Below are 21,349 nucleotides of genomic sequence, written 5' to 3' on the forward strand. Positions count from 1 at the left end.
TAGTTTTCCTTTTTATCCTTCTGTATATTCTGAGCCTTGGCACAGGAATTTTGTGGTCTATTTCATCTTGCATATCAAAGTGTAGGTGTCTACTTTGCATGTGTTTTGTTTACTTGGTAAATATTGAAGCCTTAATAGGAATAGCCTCATTGATTTCCAGGGAGTAATTTCTTATCTGTGTCCTTTACTCAAGAGAGTTGACCATTTTACTTAATAACTATGTAACGTTTTTAGGTTTTCCTTCAAGTAGCTGGAAGAACACTGGGGTTTTTGATTCCCTGGCGTGTTGAGACCCTGAAAGATGCTTTAATTTTCCGGGAAGCTGTGTAGCATTTTAAATATATTTATTTAATTTGAAATATAGAAATCTCCCAGTTGTTGGTTTACTTTCCAAATGCTTGCAATTGCTGTGGCTGGGCCAGGCTCAGTTCAGCAGCTGGGAACTAAATCTGGGTCTTTTATGTGGTTGGCAGGGATGGAACTACAGGAACTATGACCTGCTGCCTCCCAGGATGTGCAGTAGTGGGAAGCTGGAATCAGGAGCAGAGCCGGGACTTGGACCCAGGCACTCCAATATGGAATACAGGTGTCCCAAGTGGAGTCCTAACTGCTGTGCTGAATGCCCTCCCCGTATAGCATTTTACATGGAATCTAGATATCAGGCCTTAAACCTCAAACCTCAGTCAACTGAGATCTTTTAATAATGGCTGTTACATTAAGTTAATTCGCATCCTTTCTTGCTACCCTGAGCCCAGTGTTTTATAGGAGAAACTCACTTAGGAAGTCTGAAAAGAATTTCAAACTGGGAATCCCGTGCTGTTTTCCAACAGTGCAAATGATGTTGTTTACATAGGTAATTTTGTTTCACTGCCCTGTCAGGTGTGGACCTCCCAAGACCGCCAGTGTGTTCTGAGTACCTTAGCACAGTTGCTCCTGGACAAGGACTGTACGGTGTTGGTTGGCCGCCAGCTGCGCCCCATTCTTTTGGATATGCTGGAAAGGAATGCTGAAGCTATCAAAGCTGGAGGCCAGGTGAACCATGATCTACACGAACGGCTCTGTGTGTCGATGAGCAAACTCATTGGGAGCCATCCTGATGTCTTTCCGTGAGTAGCACTTTTGTTCTTCACATATCTACTTGAATGCTAGAACCTGCTGTCTCCTGGGTGAACTGAGTGTCAGGGGCTATTGAATTCACTCTACACAGGAATAGTGCTATTCCAGGTATGAGCAGGAGCATCTCAAATCCAGTGCTTCCTGTATTAGTCTTCAACATAATAAATGCACTTAGGCTTTCTTGGAATATGTTCTCAAGAAAATAAGAAACAAAGGCTTGGGGTGGATGCACATTTGTATGAAATTTTCTTAAAGGAGAAGTTAAATATGGACCAGTGTAGTGGAACTAGAAGGCACACAGCAAAGTGTAGATCACTGTTGTACATGGTAGAGGAATATGTACTGTGGGCTGATTGTATGTCAGGATTGGAGCCTCACATGTTTTATTTAATTTAATTTATTTATTTTTTTATATATATATTTTTAAATTTTTTAAGAGAAATGGTTTATTGGAAACATGACAGACCAGAGGGAAGGGGCGAAGAGGGAAAAAAAGAGAGAATGTAAGAGAGAGATCAAGAGAGAGGGACAGAGAGATGGAGAGAGATCAGGAGATGGATAGAAAAAACATGGTACTTTTGTAGCCGGCGCCGTGGCTCAATAGGCTAATCCTCCACCTTGCGGCGCCGGCACACCGGGTTCTAGTCCCGGTTGGGGCGCCGGATTCTGTCCCGGTTGCCCCTCTTCCAGGCCAGCTCTCTGCTGTGGCCAGGGAGTGCAGTGGAGGATGGCCCAGGTGCTTGGGCCCTGCACCCCATGGGAGACCAGGAAAAGCACCTGGATCCTGGCTCCTGCCATCGGATCAGCGCAGTGCGCCGGCTGCAGCGGCGGCCATTGGAGGGTGATCCAACGGCAAAGGAAGACCTTTCTCTCTGTCTCTCTCTCTCACTGTCCACTCTGCCTGTCAAAAAAAAAAAAAAAAAAAAAAGAAAAAACATGGTACTTTAATAATTTATGTTGGGGTCAGTGCTATGGCATAGAAAGTTAAGCCTTCACCTGTGGTGTCATTATCCCATATGGATGCTGGTTTGAGACCTGGGTGCTCTGTTTCCGATTCAGCTCCCTGCTAATGCACCTGGGAAAGCATTGGAAGATGGCCCAAGTACTTGGGCCCTTGCACCCACATGAGAGACCTAGAAGAAGCGCTTGGCTCCTGGCTCCTGGCCTGGCCCATACCTGACCATTGTGGCCATTTGGGGAATGAACCCAAATGGATGGAAGATCATTCTCTCTTTTCTCTGCTTCTGGCTTTCTTTGTAACTCTGCCTCTCAAGTAAATAAATATTTAATTTTTTTAAAAGATTTATTTATTTATTTGAGAGGCAGAGTTGCAGACAATGAAAGGCAGAGACAGAAAGAAAGGTCTTTCATCCGCTGGTTCACTCCCCAAATGTCTGTAGTGGCTGGAGTTGCGCTGTTCTGAAGCCAGGAGCCAGGATCTTCTTCTGGGTCTGCCACACAGGTGCAGGGTCCCAAGCTCCTGTATCATCCTCCGCTCCTTTCCCAGGCCATAGCCAGAATCATCTTCTGGGTCTGCCACACGGGTGCAGGGTCCCAAGCTCCTGGGTCATCCTCCACTCCTTTCCCAGGCCATAGTGAAGAGCTGGGTTGGAAGAGAGGAAGCTGAGACTCGAACAGGTGCCCATATGGGATGCCAGTGTTGCAGACTGAGACTTAACCCACTGTGCCACAGTGCTGCCCCAATAAATAAATCTTTAAAAAAAAATTTGTTTCCTCAAGGGCAACAGTATTTGTGCTAATGATTCACAATATACACTGACTACCATATACTTGTACTATACAGTTGGGATGTGGTAATTTGAGCCCCTGTTTATCCTAAGCCTTTGTGGTCCAGTGCTTCAGAATTGTGTTTGAGAATCATTAAAGTGATGCGTCAGCCAGCTCTGTTTCTCCTCAGCTTTCTATTTTATTTTTTTATTAAGTGGATGAGAAGTACTGCCTACTTTTTCATTTTGCCAAGACAGTATGTTTTTTATTTTATTTATGTTCCTGCCTGTGGGGAGCAATCCGGACTGGACTAAGTTACTCGAATTAGGACTTATTCTATGCATCTGCTCTCCCACAATATGGCGCTGGGAGAGAAGTAAACAGCTTCCGCACAGCTGCCTCCAGTTCAACCAATTAACTGTAGGACTTGCTCCTGATTGGAGAGCAGCGTACTCAGCCGAGTTGGGATTGGCGGAGGAGGACTATAAAGGAGGAGAGAGACGGCATGCACCAGGAACATCTATGGGGAACATCTAGCTGAAGGAACACCTGTGCAGCCCCCGAGAGAGCCGGCCGGCGGTGTGCCGCTCCCCTGCGGAAGTGGGGAATGCGGCCAGGGGGAACTGCCCTTCCACGGAGGTGGAAGGGATAGTAGCCAACCCGGGAAGAACCAGCAGCAAACCCGGGGAGGGCCGAGCAGACGAAAGAACAGCGCAGGGTCCTGTGTTGCTCCTCCACGAAGAGGGGGAGCGACATAATGGTGCCGTGACTCGGATAGGAAACCTAGCTCGGATAGGAAACCTAGGATGGATACGAAACTTAGGAGGGAAGAAACGGGAAGAACTGGGAAAATATCGGAGAGAGAAACTAGCAAACAGCCTAGGGAAATTACCGGAGAGAGAGACTAGCAAACAGCCTAGGGAAAAGCCGGACGAAAAGGGTGCCGGAAGAAGCTATTGAAAGCCTAGGCATAGACTCGAAACAGCCTAGGGAAAAGCCGGACGAAAAAGGAGCCGGAAGAAGCTATTGAAAGCCTAGGCATAGACTCGGATACGGACTACGGGGGGAAGCTGGGAGAAATCTCTAAGGTCGAAAGCGAAAGTGAAAGCTAGAACAAACAGACTCGGACGCGGACTGTGGGGAGAGGCCAGGAGAAATGAGGGAGGAATATCGTTGGAGGAAAGCTTGGGGAAACATACCGGGTAGAGAAAAATGTTAGGGAAATTGAAGCCGCGGGGGGCAGGCCAAGGCGGAAACGAAAGCCACTTTGGGGTTCTCAAGTTAGCCCGGGAATAGGGGGCGAAAAGTTGAAACCAGAAGCTGAGACGTAAGCCAGATTGGGATCCGTCTGATTAGCCCGGGGAGCAAAGGACAGGAAGCCAAATCGTGGGGCGGAGACGTACGCTGGGTTGAATTCGCCAGGCTAGCCCGGGGAACTTAGATTGAATCCTAGTGGCGGAGACGCAAGCTACGCTGTGTTACTCGCGGAAGCCGCCGCGTGCAGAGAGAGCACGGGGCGTGAATAGATAGGGAACGCTGGCGTAGGCCGTGGTTCAGACGCGAAAGGGTTAAGCGTGGAGACCGCGGAGCGCGCAAAGCCGAGCCGCGCAAAGCCGGGAAGCTGCGCAGATGAGAGAGGCGCGCGGGCTGAAGCGGCGAGGTGCCGGAAAGCTGCGGGGATAAGAGAAACAGAAGTTTAGAAGTAAAAGAGAAATAGGAATGTTGGCAGACAGAAGTAAAATGGGAGAAATAGAAATGCCCGGAGATAGAGAAATAGAGAAAAATAAGGCCTCCCCTCAACATGCCAATTAGGAGGCTTGGATTCGGTCTGCCTGATTTAAGGCGGTAAGCGCCAGCAAAGCTCGACCAGAGTATGAGCTGCAGGTCACCGAAGATAGGCACAAACCAACACTAATAAGTCTCCCCCGCAATACGGCAATGAGAAGGCTTGGATTCGGTTTGCCTGATAGGTTTTGTAAACACCTGCAGGCAGTTCTAGCAGAGCAGAGCATGCGCTGCAGGGCACCGAACACAGGCACGCATCAGCGCCTAAAAACCTCCTCACAATGGCGAAGAGAGGACCCGGATTCGGTTTTCCTGATTGATAGGACTTGTAAGAGCCTGTGGCAACTCTAGCAAGTACAGCAGAGCGTGTGCTGCGGGACACCGAAGACAGGCGCGTATCAACGCTAAAAAATAAAAAGAAAGGGGGATCTGTGGGGAGCAATCCGGACTGGACTAAGTTACTCGAATTAGGACTTATTCTATGCATCTGCTCTCCCACAATATGGCGCTGGGAGAGAAGTAAACAGCTTCCGCACAGCTGCCTCCAGTTCAACCAATTAACTGTAGGACTTGCTCCTGATTGGAGAGCAGCGTACTCAGCCGAGTTGGGATTGGCGGAGGAGGACTATAAAGGAGGAGAGAGACGGCATGCACCAGGAACATCTATGGGGAACATCTAGCTGAAGGAACACCTGTGCAGCCCCCGAGAGAGCCGGCCGGCGGTGTGCCGCTCCCCTGCGGAAGTGGGGAATGCGGCCAGGGGGAACTGCCCTTCCACGGAGGTGGAAGGGATAGTAGCCAACCCGGGAAGAACCAGCAGCAAACCCGGGGAGGGCCGAGCAGACGAAAGAACAGCGCAGGGTCCTGTGTTGCTCCTCCACGAAGAGGGGGAGCGACACTGCCTTGTCTCCAGAATGATACAATGCAGCTTCCAGAGGAGCTGGGATAGAGTAAATTAAAAACAAGCAAGGACATGAGAGTATTTCAGGCATGGAAAGCCAAGACACTCTGGCAAAAAGATCTCTGTGAGTGAGATCCCAGTGGAAAGAACAGGTCTTCAAAGAGGGAGGTGCCTTTCTCTGAAGGGAGGAGAGAACCTCCACTTTGACTATGACCGTGTCTAAACAAGATAAGAGTCGGAGAACTCAAGGGGCTTCCATAGCCTTGGAAACTCATGACTGGTGCATAGGGAGATTACTGATGCCATAGACAGGAGTGTCAATTGGTAAAGTCAACAACAGGAGTCACTGTGCACTTACTCCTCATGTAGGATCTCTGTCCTTAATGTGCTGTACACTGAGGCTTAATGCTATAACGAGTACTCAAACAGTATATTTCACTTTGTGTTTCTATGGGGGTGCAAACGATTGAAATCTTTACTTAATGTACACTAAACTGATCTTCTGTAAAAAAAAAAAAAAAAAAAAAAAGAAATTATCAATTCCCAACTTGACTCTCACTGGGATTAAACATGACAATAGGTCTGATCTGATTTCATCATCATTTAAAAAAAATCATCTATTATTTTTCACTTTATGTTTCTGTGTGGGAGCAAATTGTTGAAATCCTTACTTAAGGTATACTAAGCTGATCTTCTGTATATTAAGATAATCGAAAATGAATCTTGATGTGAATGGAAGGGGAGAGGGAGTGGGAAAGGGGAGGGTTGTGGGTGGGAGGGACGGTATGGGGGGGGAAACCATTGTAACCCATGAGTCGTACTTTGGAAATTTATATTCATTAAATAAAAGATAAAAAAAAAAAAAAAAAACAAGCAAGGAGGGCCGGCGCTGTGGCGCAGTGGGTTAAAGCCCTGGCCTGAAGCGCTGGCATCCCATGTGGGCGTCAGTTCTAGTCCCGGCTGCTCCTCTTCCCATCCAGCTGTTTGCTATGGCCTGTGATAGCAGTAGAGGATGACCCAGGTCCTTGGGGTCCTGCACCCATATGGGAGACCTGGAAGAAGCTTCTGGCTCCTGGCATCGGATTGGCGTAACTCCAGCCATTGCAACCAATTGGGAAGTGAAGCAGTGGATGGAAGACTCTCTCTCTCTCTCTCTCTCTTTCTCTCTCTCTCTCTCTCTCTGTAACTCTGACTTTCAAATAAATAAATAAATCTTTTAAAAAAAAGGCAAGGAATAAATTTGGAAATGGTGAATCAATGTATGATTAAAATGAATTATAGACAATGGTATGGAATGTAATTTTGAATTTTGGTTGTGAGAAATGCATCTGGTTAATTTGGTAAATGCCTTAGATTCCTTTGCAGAGAGGGGTACCTGTTTTCCCTAATGCATTTGGGCTGCAGCCATTCACTGAGTCACTGAGTAGCAAGGTCCTCTCTTTAAAGCTTGGGGCCACATCATGGGAATGAGGAAGTCAAATAAGATAGTGTTTCTGTACTTTAGGAACTGGAAACAGACTTTTAAATAAATATTATGTGTTATGGGACTGGTGTCATAGCTTAGGTAAACCTGCCGCCTGTGACACTGGCATACTGTATGGTATAGGTTTGTGTCCCAGCTACTACACTTTCTATCTAGCTCCATGTAAGTGGCTTAGGAAGGAGCAGTAGAATATGGCCCACGTGCATGGGTCCCTGCCACCTACATGGGAGACCTGGATGAAGCTTCCCCTGGCTTTGGCCCAGCCCAGCCCTGGACATTACAGCCATTTGGAGGCTGAACTAGCAGATAGAGTCTTTTGCAGTGCATGCTAGTTTTATGGAGTGACAAAAAGGAAAAAAAATGTTACTTTCCCTATAAAAATTCTTATAACCCTTCACTTCTGACCCAAGAGGTATGAGTTTTCCTCCATACCTACCAGTTCTTCAACAGCAGCAAGGTTTCCTTCAGTAAACTCTTGAGACTAGGAGCTAGTGTTGGGCACGCTGAATTAAATTGCCTGTGACACTGGCATCTTGTATGAGTGCCGGTTTGGGTCCCAGTGGCTCCACTTCTGTTCCATGTCCCTGCAGATGTGCCTGGGAAAGCAGCAGAAGATGGCCCAATGCATAGGGCCCTGAGACCCAGAAGGAGTTCCAGGCTCTTCTCTGTCCTCTGCCTCTGCCTCTCTGTAACTCTGCCTTTCAAATAAATAAATCTTAGGAAAAAAAAAAAAAAACTATTTATTTGAAAGGTAGAGTTACAGAGATAGATAGAGAGAGATCTTCCATCTGCTAGTTCACTCCCAAATGGCTTCAACAGCCAGAGGTGGGTTGATCTGAAGCCAGGAGCCAGGAGCTACTTTTGGGTCTCCCACATAGGTACAGGAGCCCAAGCACTTGGTCCATCTTCCACTGCTTTCCCATGCCAATAGTAGGGAATTAGATTGGAAGTCGAGCAGCTGGGACTAGAACCTGTCCCCATATGGAGTGTTGGTGCCACAGGCAGAGGCTTAACCTACTATACCACAGTGCTGGCCCCATACTATTTACTTTATAAATGCATCCCTGTGAAAAAAAATGTTCTTGTAAAATAACACCCACTTTTTTAATTTCTTTAATAAGAAAAAGATTTATCTGAATAATATTCAAAGGAGAGAATGGGGGCCATTGTTGTGGCATAGCAGGTTAAGTTGCTGCTTGTGATGCTGGCATCCAATATGGGCACTGGTTCAAGGCAGTACTTGGGCCCCTGATACCTATGTAAGAGACTAGGATGGAGTTCCAGTCTCCTGCCTTCAGTCTGGCCCAGTCCCAGCCATTGTGGCCATTTGGGAAGTGAACCAGCAGATGGGAGATCTCTCTCTCTCTCTCTCTCTCTCCCCCCCCCTCTCCCTCTCCCCCTCTCTCCCCCTCCCTCTTCCCCCTCCCCCTCCCCCCTCCCCCTCTCCCCCCTCCCCCTCTCCCCTCTCCCCCCTCCCCCTCTCCCTCCTCCTCTCTAGAAAAACCTGCTATTGCTAGTTTGGTATGTTTCTTCAAAGATACCCTCTTTCTCACTCTTCAACACACCTGAGAGTATGCACACATTTTCAGAATAGCTCATATACCACATAAATGCACAATTCAGTGGTGTTCTAATATATTTACAGATAATGTAAAGGTATCACCACAGTTGCATAGCTTTTCTCCACATTTTTACTTATTTATTTTTAAAGATTTATTTATTTGATGGGCAGAATTAGAAAGAGAGCGAGAGAAAGAGATCTTCCATCCTCTGGTTCATTCCCCAAATGGCTACAACTGCTGGAGCTGGGCTGGGCAGAAGCTAGGAGCTTCTTCCAGGTCTTCCATACTGGTAACAGGGGTCCAAGCACTTGGGCCATCCTCTGCTGCTTTTCCTAGGCTATGAGCAGGGTGCTGGAAGTGGAGCAGCTAGGACATGAACCGGTACCATATGGGATGTTGGTGTCACAGGTGGCAGCTTAACTTGCTGCACCACAATGGCCCCCACTCTTGTAATTTCTTATTTGTGTATTCTTCTTGCTAAGGATTTGTAACTTTATTTATCCTTCTCTTCACCCCCCTCCCCAAAAGAAACAACTCTAATTTCATCAATTTTTACTTTAAAAAAAAAATTTTTTTTTCTTTCCTTTTTTTTTTTTTTTTTGGACAGGTAGAGTTAGACAGTGAGAGAGAGAGAGAAAGGTCTTCCTTTTCCGTTGGTTCATCCCCCCCCAAATGACTGCTATGGCTGGCGCGCTGCACCGATCAGGAGCCAGGTGCTTCCTCCTGTTCTCCCATTCAGGTGCAGGGCCCAAGGACTTGGACCATCCTCCACTGTACTTCCAGGCCACAGCAAAGAGCTGGACTGGAAGAGGAGCAACTGGTACAGAATCTGGCGCCCTAACTGGGACTAGAACCCAGGGTGCAGAGACTTCACTCCCTGATTCACTTCCCAGATGACTGCAACAGCTAGGGTTGGGTCAAGCTGCACCATCTGGGTCTCCCACATGAGTATCAGGGACCCAAGTACTTGAAATATTACCTGCTGCTTCCCAGAGTGCACATTAGTGGGAAGTTGTATCTGGAGCAGAGGTGGAACTTTGATCTCAAGCACTCTGATATGGGATGTGAGCATCCTGAGAAGTGTCTTAACTGCTGCACCAAATACCTGCTCCCAGTTTCCATCTTTTTAAAATGTGAAACTTGTTTTATCACCTAGTAATATCTTCTCAAACATGTTCCATATACACTTGACACAGATATATATTTTGTTGGTCTGAAGTGTTGTTCAATTCCTCTGTTTCCTTATTTATTTTCTGTGTGATTGTTCTATCCAGTATTGAAAGTGGGATATTGAATAGGTCTAATTCTCTACAAGGTTTGCTTCAGGTTTTTAGGAGTTTTGATGGTGGTGCATACTTTTTTTTTTTTTTTTTTTTTTTTTTTTAGTAAATCAATCCTTTTATCTTCTCTGTTTCTTGGTGATAGTTTTCAATTTAGTCGGGTTAGCCTCTTTTTTTTTTTTTTTAAAAGATTTATTTGTTTGAAAAGCAGAGTTACAAAGAGAGAAGGAGAGACAGAGAGAGGTTTTCGATTCACTGGTTCACTCCTCAAGTGGCTACAATGGTTAGGTCTGGACCAGGCTAAAGCCAAGAGTCAGGAGCTTTTGGATCTCCCCCATGGGTAGCAGGGGCCCAAGCACTTTTTCCATCTTTTTCTGATTTACAACGTGTATTAGCAGGGAGCTGGAATGGAAGTGGAGCGTCTGGGACTTGAACTGGTACCCATATTGGATGCTGGCATTGCAGGCAGTGGCTTAATACACCACATTACAGCACGGTTCCTGTGCTGAGTCTTATTAGGGTAGTTACTCCCACTCTCTTGGTTATTATTTGTGTGAACTCTTTGGTACCATTTTTTCACTTTTGGCTTTTGTCCATTCCTGTGCCACAATACTGGCCCAGCTTTAGCTTATTGACATTTTTTTTTTTTTTTGACAGGCAGAGTGGACAGTGAGAGAGACAGAGAGAAAGGTCTTCCTTTGCCGTTGGTTCACCCTCCAATGGCCGCCACGCTGCGGCCGGCGCACCGCGCTGATCCGATGGCAGGAGCCAGGTGCTTTTCCTGGTCTCCCATGGGGTGCAGGGCCCAAGTACTCGGGCCATCCTCCACTGCACTCCCTGGCCACAGCAGAGAGCTGGCCTGGAAGAGGGGCGACTGGGACAGAATCTGGCGCCCCGACCGGGACTAGAACCCGGTGTGCCGGCGCCACAAGGCAGAGGATTAACCTAGTGAGCAGCAGCGCCGGCCCGGCCCTAGCTTATTGACATTTAAGTTCTTGATTTATGTGTATGTGTTTCTGTGTAGTTGGTTTCTGGTGTTTTATTTTTTCTCCTTGGGTTTTGTCCCCCTAATTCTTTGTATGTCGTATGGTTTTGTTGCTACCAAGATTTAAGCATTTGAAAATAACAAGTTGCTCCTTCAAGTCTGTAGGTTAGTTTCATATAGAAGACCTTCATTGATAATGCCATTTAGAGATTCTAACACCACTGAAACCTTTTCTGAGTACATAAATAGAGGCCTGGGTAAGTTAGTTTGCATCAGCATTTCCTATGGAGTCTCAAGAGTTTTCTCCTAGAAGAATCTATTAGCAGGGGCCTATGTTGTGGGGTAGTGGATAAAGCTGCCACCTGTGTCTCCAGCATCTCATGGGCTCCAATTTGAATCCCAGCTGCTCCTCATCTGATCCAGCACCCTACTAATGGCTTGGGAAAGCAGTGGAACATGGCTCAAATTGAGGCCGCTGCCACCCACATGGGAGGCCTGGGTGAAGCTCTTTGCTCCTGGCTTTGGCCTGGCCCAGTTCCGGATGTTGCAGCCATCTGGGAAGTGAACTAGTGGATGGAAGATCTCTCTATAACTCTTCAAATAAATTAATTAGTTAAAAAAAAGAAAAAAAATTGATGTGTGTGGAACACAAGCCTACAATAAATCCACAGCATTTTACCTCAGGTCTCCTAAGCTCTGTATTATTTGACCCTTGCCTTCTCATCTCCTGCTGGTTGACATCTTTCTGTGCCCACGGCTGTTTCCTGGTGCTATCTCATTAACTTCTTTTTGTATCTACTTAGAATGTCCTTTTTCTTTATGTTCTTGAGAAGATCTCTTACCTAAAGATTTATTTACTTGAAAGGCAGAGAAATAGAGACAGAGGCAGAGAGAAAGAGAGAGGTCGATTTTTTTTTTTTTTTTTTTTGACAGGCAAACTGGACAGTGAAAGGGAGAGAGAGAGGAAGGTCTTCCTTTTTCCGTCGGTTCACCCCCCAATGGCTGTTGCAGCTGGCGCGCCATGCTGATCCGAAGAAAGGAGCCAGGTGCTTCTGGTCTCCCATGCAGGTGCAGGGCCCAAGAACCTGGGCCATCCTCCACTGCCCTCCTGGGCCACAGCAGAGAGCTGGACTGGAAGAGGAGCAACCGGGACAGAATCCGGCGCCCCAACTGGGACTCGAACCCCGGGTGCCGGTGCCGCAGGCGGAGGATTAGCCTATTCAGCCACGGCGCCGGCTGAGTGATCGATCTTAAATCTGCTGGTTCACTCCACAAATGGCTGCAATGGCCAGGGCTGGGCCAGGTGGAAGCATGGAGCCAGGAACTTCTGGGTCTCCCACATGGGTGCAGGCTCCCAAGGACTTGGACCATCTCTGCTGCTTCCCCAGGTACATTAGTGGGGAGCTGGATAGGAAGTGGAGCAGGCCAGACTTGCACTGGTACACATATGGGATGCTGGCACTGCAGGTGGTGGCTTTACCTGCTATGCCACAATGCTGGCCCCAGAAGATCTCTTACTTTTTTTTTTTTTTTTTTTTTTTTTTTTGAGATTTATTTATTTGTTTGAAAGTCAGAGTTACACAGAGAAGGAGAGGCAGAGAGAAAGAAGTCTTCCATCCAATGGTTCACTCCCCATTTGGCCACAATGGCCAGAGCTGTGCCGATCTAAAGCCAGGAGCCAGGAGCTTCTTCTGGGTCTCCCATGTAGGGGCAGGGGCCCAAGGACTTGGGCCATCTTCTACTGCTTTCCCAGGCTGTAGCAGAGAGCTGGATCGGAAGTGGAGCAGCCAGGACTTGAACTGGCACCCATATGAGATGCCGGCACTGCAGGCAGCAGCTTTACCCACAGCGCCGGCCCCAGATCTCTTACTTTTAAGGAGCACCTTATGCAACCATTCATTACATCCCTAGGTTCAGGTGAATCTTTTCTTCTTTGTGCCTCTTAGTGTTTTCCCAACTGGTTGGCTTCCTTACTAGACAGCAAATGCCTCATGAATAAAGAATTATCTCCTTGGTTTTAAATCTCCAGCAAGTGACACAGTGTCTGGCTTATAGTGAATGTTCAATAAGTGTTGGAAGTGAGTGCATTTTTAGCAGTTAAAACTTGTAAGTTCCTTTGCTTCTATGAGTTTTTCCATTTCAAGTTTTTTGTTTTGTTTTTTAAGTTTTATTGGGGCTGTGCTTTGGTGTAGTGGGTAAAGCTGCTGCCTACAGTGCTGGTATCCCATATGGGTGCTGGTTCAGACCCGGCTGTTCCACTTCTGATCCAGCTCTCTGCTGTGGCCTGGGAAAGTAGTAGGGGATGGTCCAAGTCTTTGAGTCCCTGCACCCGTGAGGGAGACCCAGAAGAAGCACCTGGCTCCTGGCTTCGGATTGGTGCAGCTCCAGCCATTGCAGCCAACTGGAGAGCGAACCAGTGGATGGAACCCTCCCTTTTCGTTCTCTCTCTCTTTCTGCCTCTCCTTCTCTGTGTAACTCTGCCTTCCAAGTAAATAAATAAATCTTTAAAAAAAAAAAAATAAATAAATAAAAGATTTATTTATTTATTTGAAAGTCAGAGTTACAAAGAGAGAAAGAGTGAGAAAAATCTTCCATCTGCTGGTTCACTCCCTGAATGACTACATTTACTGTTGCTGGACTAGAACAAAGCCAGGAGCCCAGAACTCCATCTGGGCCTCCCTTGTGGGTGTGAGGTCCAGGGTTGTCCTCTGCTGTTTTCCCAGGTGTATTAGCAGGGAGCTGGATTGGAAGTGGAAGATCTGGGACTCAATTCAGTGCTCAAGTAGAATGCTGAAGTTGTAAGTGGTTGCTTAACTCTTTGTGCCACAATGCTGGCTCCCCATTTAGGTTTTTGTATCCCTTCAGTCAAGATATCTCATGTCATGATCCTGGTTCCCGAACTTGAACAGGATACAATCTTAGGACTGCGTATCTTTCGCTTACTAAGTATTGTGTTCTCTGGTGCTTGGAGTTCTGTTCAATTCTGTGATACTGTCTAAAGAGTAAAGACGAATGCTTTGACATTCTTATTAACTCATGAAAATACTCTTTCATTTTGAAGATTTGCCCTGAGATACTTCAAAGACGCCTCTCCAGTCTTTCAGAGACTCTTCCTAGAGAGTTCAGATGCTAATCCAGTCCGTTATGGGCGCAAACGAATGAAGCTCCGGGACCTGATGGAGGCAGCCTACAAGTTTCTACAGCAAGAGCAGTCTGTGTTCCGAGAGCTCTGGGACTGGAGTGTGTGTGTCCCTTTGCTCAGAAGCCATGACACCTTGGTCCGCTGGTGTGTAGCTGTTGGAGTTGTTCTAGTATGGGGTGGTGGAGTGGGTGTATGCATGAGGAGGGAAAGGAAGCCATATTGAGTTTGCTGTGTTCTTATGGTTTTGGGTTCTTCATCCTTTCTTTAATAATGTGTCACCTCAGGAAAGGAAGATAATACGAGTGAGTTCTACTGTTTATATATGCTCTATCAAATGAATTCATCATGTATGATTTATATTTCTTGCTTTTATATGTGTTGTAATAGTTTTTTAATATTTTATTTTTCTAGTGTTCAATTGGTTAATAAATTTTCCTTGTTTTTCATTAACTGTAAATCAGCTGAATGACATACTTTGTTTTTCTGTAGGTATACAGCCAACTGTCTTGCTTTGGTCACCTGTATGAATGAAGAACACAAATTATCATTTCTGAAGAAGATTTTTAGTAATGATGAATTGATCCATTTCAGGTTGAGGTAAGCAGGATCTTCCCTGGAGATCTTGCTGTGGTTTTTCTGTGCAATAAAGTAATTGATTCGACTCTCTTCCTTTAGATTATTAGAAGAGGCACAGCTGCAGGACTTGGAGAAGGCCTTGGTTTTGGCCAATTCAGAAGCTTACCATTGGCGTAAGGAGAAGGATCTGCAGTACTTACCAGGACACCTTATTTCAACTGACCTGTCTTCCAGAGTGACAGCGGTCTGTGGGGTGGTGCTGCGTGGGCAGCCGCCAACCCCAGGAGAGCTGGTATGTTGGTATTAGTAGGGGGTGTACTCCCTTATCCTCCTGAACACTTGAGTGTAGGCTTTCCTTTGCTGGGCTCTCTGTACCAAGTGTGAACCAACTTGAGTTTGCTAAGACCTTGCTTTATTCCTGGAAGTTTTTAAGATAGAAAATCATCTTGGGCTCTTCTCTGTGATATCTTTTGCCCCGTTAGATGTGGAATTAGAAGCTATAACAATGCTTTAACTTTATCAAAGCTCTTCTGTTTGTCTTGTTTGCTTTCTACCACACTGTATGAAGTTGAATAACCTGTGTGGTGGTCTCATATTAACGTAATACAAAGGCAGGCTTAGTTACCTGGAGACCCTTGGACTGCTCTAAGTTCCAGCAGTGGTTTCTTCTGTCAGAATATTCTCTTTACCTGTTCTGTGGAGGCTGTATGTGTAGTGTACTTCCTCCTTACTCTGTGAAACAACCTCCTTTTTAAGACTGTGGCACTAGACCACACAAGGACAGTCTTAAGGATCATAAATCTTGACCCATTTGGGGATGGTCTGTTTTCTCCAGCAGTTATTGGTTGTTAGTTGGATGGTATTTTCTTTCTGAAACAAGTCCTGGGTTATTTATTTATTCATTTTTTGAAAGTGATATTGTTGGGACCAGCTCTGGTGCAGCGGGTTAATGCCCTGGCCTGAAGCACTGGTATCTCATATGGGTGCTGTTCTAGTCCCTGGTGCTCCACTTCTGATCCAGCTCTCTGCTGTGGCCTGGGAAAGCAGTAGAAGATGGCCCAGGTGCCTGCGTCCCTGCACCCGCGTGGGAGACCCAGAAGAAGCTCCTGGATCCTGGCTTTGGATAGGCACAGCTCAGGCCACTGAGGCCACCTGGAGAGTGAACCATCGGATGGAAGACCTCTCTTTCTCTCTCTGCCTTTCCTCTCTCTGTGTAACTCTGACTTTTAAATTAAAAAAGAAAGTGATATTGTTATGTTAACAGCGGAGTTTTAAGATTTATATACTTATTTGAAAGGCACAGTGATAGAGACAGAGAAAGATCTTCTATATTCTGGTTGACTCCTCAGATAGCCACAACAGTTTGGACTGAGCCAGGCTGAAGCCAGCAGCCAAGAACTCCATCTGAGACTTAAGTACTTGAACTGTCATCTTCTCTTTCCTAGGTGCATTAGTAGGGAGCTGGATAGGAAGCAGAGTAGCTGGGACTGGAACCGGTACTCTCAAGCATTCTAAGCAATGGCTTAGCTCATTGCATCACAATGTTTGCCTCAACAGCTAATTTAAAAAAATGCCAATGAGGCTGGTGTTGTTTTAGCGAGTAAAGCTTCTGCCTGCACACTAGCATTCCATATTGGTACCAGTTCGAATCCTGGCGGCTCCACTTCTGATCCAGGTCCCTGCTAATGCACCTGGGAAAGCAGAAGATAGTTCAAGTCCTTGAGCTCTTGCACTCATGTAAGAAACCCAGAAGTAGCCCCTGGCTCCTGGCTCCTGGCTTTGGTCTGGCCCAACCCTGGCTGTGAAAGCCATTTGGGGAGTAAACCAGTGAATGGAAGATTTCTGTCTCTCTCTCCCTTATTTATTTATTTATTTGTTTGTTTGAAAGAGTTACAGAGAGAGGTAGAGACAGAGAGTTCTTCCATCTGCTGGTTCACTCCCCACATCGCTGCAACGGCCGGCAAAGCCAGGAGCTTCTTCCAGGTCTCCCACGTGGGTGCAGGGGCCCAAGGACTTGGGCCATCTACTGCTTTCCCAGGTCATAGCAGAGAGCTGGATCGGAAGAGGAGCAGCCGGGACTAGAACTGACGCCCATATGGGATGCCAGCGCTTCAGACTAGGGCTTTAACCTGCTCTGCCACAGTGCCAGCCCCAATAGATGAAGTTTGTTCCTTAGCCTTTGTCCATTAACTTTTTTAGTTTCTTAAATGCTAGGAATTTGTTAACAAATTCTGCTTTGCTATTTTGCCCCCTACCCTGGAAGAAAAGGAAAGGGTATATTGAACCCTCATGTTGGATAATATGCCTGTTATTACTAGTTTGTTGGCAGAGGGCAAGGGAAATGTTACAGAAATTAACTTGTATGTTTTGGGAGAAAGATTTATTTATTTGAAAGGCCAGGTGACGAGAGAGAGAGCACGATCATTTATCTGATGGTTCACTTCCAAATGGCCATAGCAGCCTGGGCTAGGCCAGGCTGAAATATGAATCAGAAACTCCATCCAGGTCTCTCACTGAGTGGTGGGAACTCAAGTACTTGAGCCATCATATGCTGCTTTCAAGGGGCATTAGCAGGAAGATGGATCAAGAATGGTCCTGTGAAATGGGATGTGGCGTCTGAGCAGTGGCTTAACCCAGTGCACCACAATGCCTACCCTAGAGTTGTCTTTTTTTTTTTTTTTAACTTTTAAAAATTTATTTATTTGAAAGGCAGAGTTAGGGAGAGAGGGAGAGACAGATCTTTCATCTGCTGGTTCACTCTCCAAAAATGGCTGTAATGGCCAGGGCCAGGCCAGGCCAAAGCCAGGAGTCTGGAACTCCATCCTGGTGTCCCATGAGGGTCCAGAGGCACAAAGACTCTGGCTGTCTTCCACTGCTTTCCATTTATTTTTATTTATTTATTTTGAAAGCTAGAGTTAACAGAGAGCAGGGAGGAGAGCGAGGTCTTCCATCTGCTGATTCAATCCCTGTGACTGGGGCTGGGCCAGACTGAAGACAGGATCCAAGAACTGCTTCTAGGTCTCCCGAATGAGTCTTCTTGACCTGAATTTGTTTCTCACTTGCCTCCCTAGGGTGGTAATAGGAATTCTTCACGTGAACAGGAGCTGGCCCTTAGGTCCTACGTGCTGGTTGAGTCTGTCTGCAAAAATCTTCAGACCCTGGCTATGACAGTGGCTTCTCAGAATGCTGTGTTATTGGAAGGGCCAATAGGATGTGGCAAAACGTCCTTGGTGGAACATTTAGCTGCCATGACAGGTAGAAGGAAGCCACCTCAGCTTCTCAAAGTGCAGCTTGGCGATCAGACCGACAGTAAGGTAATTCAGAAGTGGCAAACTGTGGTGGATTGATGTGCTTGTAAATGTCTCCATTTCCATGCTGTTTTTGCTAAGGGAATATGAGAAAAGTCTTTGTTCCTATTTATAACTGTTGGGCCAACTGTGCAAACTTCCAGTGCTTATGCATATCCCTCTAGAAGTTTAGTGGAATTAACTGAAGGGTTTAGCCTTGGCATTCAGGTGTATCTTAGGTGTGTGATTTCAGTAATTGCTTTATCCTCTCTCTGCAGATGCTGTTGGGAATGTATCGTTGCACAGATGTCCCTGGAGAGTTTGTGTGGCAGGCTGGCACCCTGACGCAGGCAGTCACGAAGGGCTACTGGATCCTTCTGGAGGATATTGACTATGCCCCCTTAGATGTGGTATGTCACCCACCTGAATCCTAGGCCTCCTAACATCTCTGTCTTTGAAGACTGTTTTAGTGGTAGTGATTTGAGAGTGAGTTAAAGAAGTTGTTTGGTTACACATAACCTGTAGGCGGTCATGGTCAACTGTTTGATTTGATTTGAGGTCTTGGATAACTTTTCTTTTGATAAGTAGTAGCTTTATCAGTGGGTTGTTTTTTGTTTAGGTTTCTGTACTTATCCCTCTCCTGGAGAATGGAGAGCTATTGATTCCTGGCCGAGGTGACTGTCTAAAAGTGGCTCCTGGATTTCAGTTCTTTGCAACAAGGAGGTATGTCCTGTTAGCTTTTCTCTTCTTTCTCTGGTAGTGAGCACAGAAGTATTAGAACAAAGTTCCCTGTACCCTCCACAAGCAGTGTTAACTGGAACTGATGACAGATCTGTTGTTTTCATTCCTGATTTCTTTTTAAAGATTTATTTATTTAAGGTTTATTTATTTGAAAGGCAGAGTGACAGGGAGAAAGGGAGAGACAAGAAGATTTTCTGTGTGTGGTTCACTCCCCAAATGGCCACAATAGCCAGAACTTGAGCAGGCTGAAGCCAGGGGACTGGAACTTCTTCCTGTCTCCCACATGGATGGCAGGGGCCCACACACTTGGGCCATTCTCCACTGCTTTCCCCAGGCCATTAGCAGGGAACTGAATCAGAAGTGGAGCAGCAGACCGGCGCTGTGGCATAGCAGGTAAAGCACAGCCTGCAGAGCTGGCATCCCATATAGGCTCCGGTTCTAGTCCCAGCCACTCCACTTTCAATCCAGCTTCCTGCTATGGCCTGGAAAAGCAGTAGAAGATGGCCCAAGTCCTTGGGCCCCTGTACCCACGTGGGAGACGCAGAAGAAGCTCCTGGCTCCTGGTTTCGGATCAGCACAGCTCCAGCCATTGTGGCCAATTGGGGAGTGAACCAGTGGATGGAAGACCTCTCTCTCTCTCTCTCTCTCTCTCTCTCTTTATTTCTTTCTTTCTTTCTCCATGCCTCTCCTTCTTTTTCTGTGTAACTTTCAAATAAATAAATAAATGTTTTAGACAAAAAAAGTGGAGCATCTGGGACATGAGCTGTTGCTTATATGGAATGCTGGCATTGCAGGTGGTAGTTTTACCTCATATGCCACAATGCTGGCCCCTGTCCCAAGTTTTAAAACACTGATTTATTCATTTATTCTTTTGAGAGGCAGAAAGAGAGAGAGAAAGAGACACCTCACGTACTGATTGTCTCTTCAAATGCCCATAACAGCTGGGGCTGGGCCAGGCTGAAGCCAAGATATGAACACCATCCAGACTTCAGACATGGTTGGCAGAGATCCAAGTACTTGGGCCATCATCTTCTGCCTTCCAGGGGATATTAATGGGCAGCTGGATCAGAAGCAGAGGATCTGGGACTTGAACTGACACTGTGATGTCGGATATAGATACCTCAAGTGGCGCTTTTTAACCTGCTATGCTGCAACGCTGGTCCCTGACTCTGCTCTTTGCTGTCGTGGTTGAGTGAGAAGGGTTGTTACTGTGTCCTTATGTGTTTAATGAAAAGAATGTTAGCTTCCCCTTAGGACAATTTTTGTGAGGATTAAACAGCTTATGTGTAAGCATGCAGTTTACCTATAGTATGTGTATGTTCCTTCTCTAATTTCCTTGTAGAAATTTGTGGTAATTCAGGTATTGTATCTTCTAGTTGAGAAGCAGTGAACTTATTGTTAATGCTATCAGTCTTGGACTATGTTTTCTGTTTCCTGAAGTTATTTCTCCTTTAAAGAAGAAGTACATTATCAGTGAGATCAAAACATCTCAGAATGATATGCGATTTGAAAATAAGTTGCTTAAAACTGTATGTCTCCTTTATAAACAGAGAGTCAGATGTGGGTCATTTGTCAACCTTTTGTTTTTCATGTGTCCTGTAAGCCCAATAGAATAGAATCTGGCAGAAGGGGTCATGTTATTCATAATATATGGCAGGTCACAAGCAGGGGTATGTGGTAGTTTTTTTTTTTTTTTTTTTTTTTTTTGACAGGCAGAGTGGACAGAGAGAGAGACAGAGAGAAAGGTCTTCCTTTGCCGTTGGTTCACCCTCCAATGGCCGCCGTGGCCGGCGCGCTGCAGCCAGTGCACTGCAGCCGGCGCACCGCGCTGATCTGAAGGCAGGAGCCAGGTGCTTCTCCTGGTCTCCCATGGGGTGCAGGGCCCAAGCACTTGGGCCATCCTCCACTGCACTCCCGGACCATAGCAGAGAGCTGGCCTGGAAGAGGGGCAACCAGGACAGAATCTGGCACCCCGATCGGGACTAGAACCCGGTGTGCCGGCGCCGCTAGGCGGAGGATTAGCCTGTTGAGCTGCAGCGCTGGCCTGGTAGTTTCTTACCTGTGGTTTCTGTTTCTGCTGTTCTAGTTACCTGTCCTGGTCCAAACATTTAACAAACTGTTCAGAATAGCATTATTACAGCATACTGCTATCATGGTGGATAATATCCTACTCTGCCTTATTTATAAGCTAAGCTTTACCAAAAGTATGCATATGTAGGGAAAAATAAACTAATATACAGGTTTTAGTATTTTCTTCTGTTTTCCAAGTGGATCTTGGAATGTATTCCTTATGTATATGCGGGATTGCAGTAATTCAAGATGAAAATAATAATTTTGTGTGACTGTTGTATATTTTGAAACAGACTGTTGAGCTGTGGAGGAAATTGGTATCGACCGCTAAATAGTCATGCCACTTTGCTAGACAAATATTGGACCAAAATTCGCCTGGATAACCTGGATAAAACAGAACTGAATGAGGTATGTGAGCATTAGAAAGTATCAATACTTTTATTTTTATTGTGAAATATTGTAAATTTATGTGAAAATAGAGGAAATGGTATTATGAACCACTAAAATATTAATCAACCTAGGTTTACCACTATGTGTGATACATGAGATTAAATTTGCTTCATTTATTATTTTCTTTGTTAATATGTTGGAAAGCAAACCCTCTAACATTTTATCCCTAATACTTTAGTGTGTACCTCTAAAACTTTAAGGGGAATTTTCCCCTATAGTCATAATTTTAATATCTGCTATAAA

General features: G+C 45.9%; 1 protein-coding gene across 3 annotated transcripts in view; it reads left to right on the forward strand.

Annotated features, from left to right (window-relative positions):
* The window catches only part of MDN1 (midasin AAA ATPase 1), a 180,205-nt gene that overhangs the window by 8,629 nt on the left and 150,227 nt on the right, over positions 1–21,349 (forward strand). For 2 of the 3 annotated variants that reach the window (XR_016233853.1, XM_008263214.5), the window contains exons 2-9: positions 880–1,106; positions 13,902–14,126; positions 14,472–14,579; positions 14,658–14,850; positions 17,630–17,872; positions 18,124–18,255; positions 18,465–18,568; positions 20,950–21,064. Coding sequence is in view for 2 of the 3 variants with exons in the window: in XM_008263214.5 (XP_008261436.3) it covers positions 880–1,106; positions 13,902–14,126; positions 14,472–14,579; positions 14,658–14,850; positions 17,630–17,872; positions 18,124–18,255; positions 18,465–18,568; positions 20,950–21,064 (1,347 nt within the window). In the remaining variant the exon portion in view is untranslated. Of the gene's footprint in view, positions 1–879; positions 1,107–11,773; positions 12,229–13,901; positions 14,127–14,471; positions 14,580–14,657; positions 14,851–17,629; positions 17,873–18,123; positions 18,256–18,464; positions 18,569–20,949; positions 21,065–21,349 lie in introns of all 3 variants that reach the window. The other variant, XM_089332900.1, reaches the window with a different exon arrangement.

This window comes from Oryctolagus cuniculus, chromosome 5 (genome assembly GCF_051225735.1).
Source record: "Oryctolagus cuniculus isolate XC-2025 breed Fujian yellow rabbit chromosome 5, ASM5122573v1, whole genome shotgun sequence".
Classification (NCBI taxonomy): Eukaryota; Metazoa; Chordata; class Mammalia; order Lagomorpha; family Leporidae; genus Oryctolagus; species Oryctolagus cuniculus.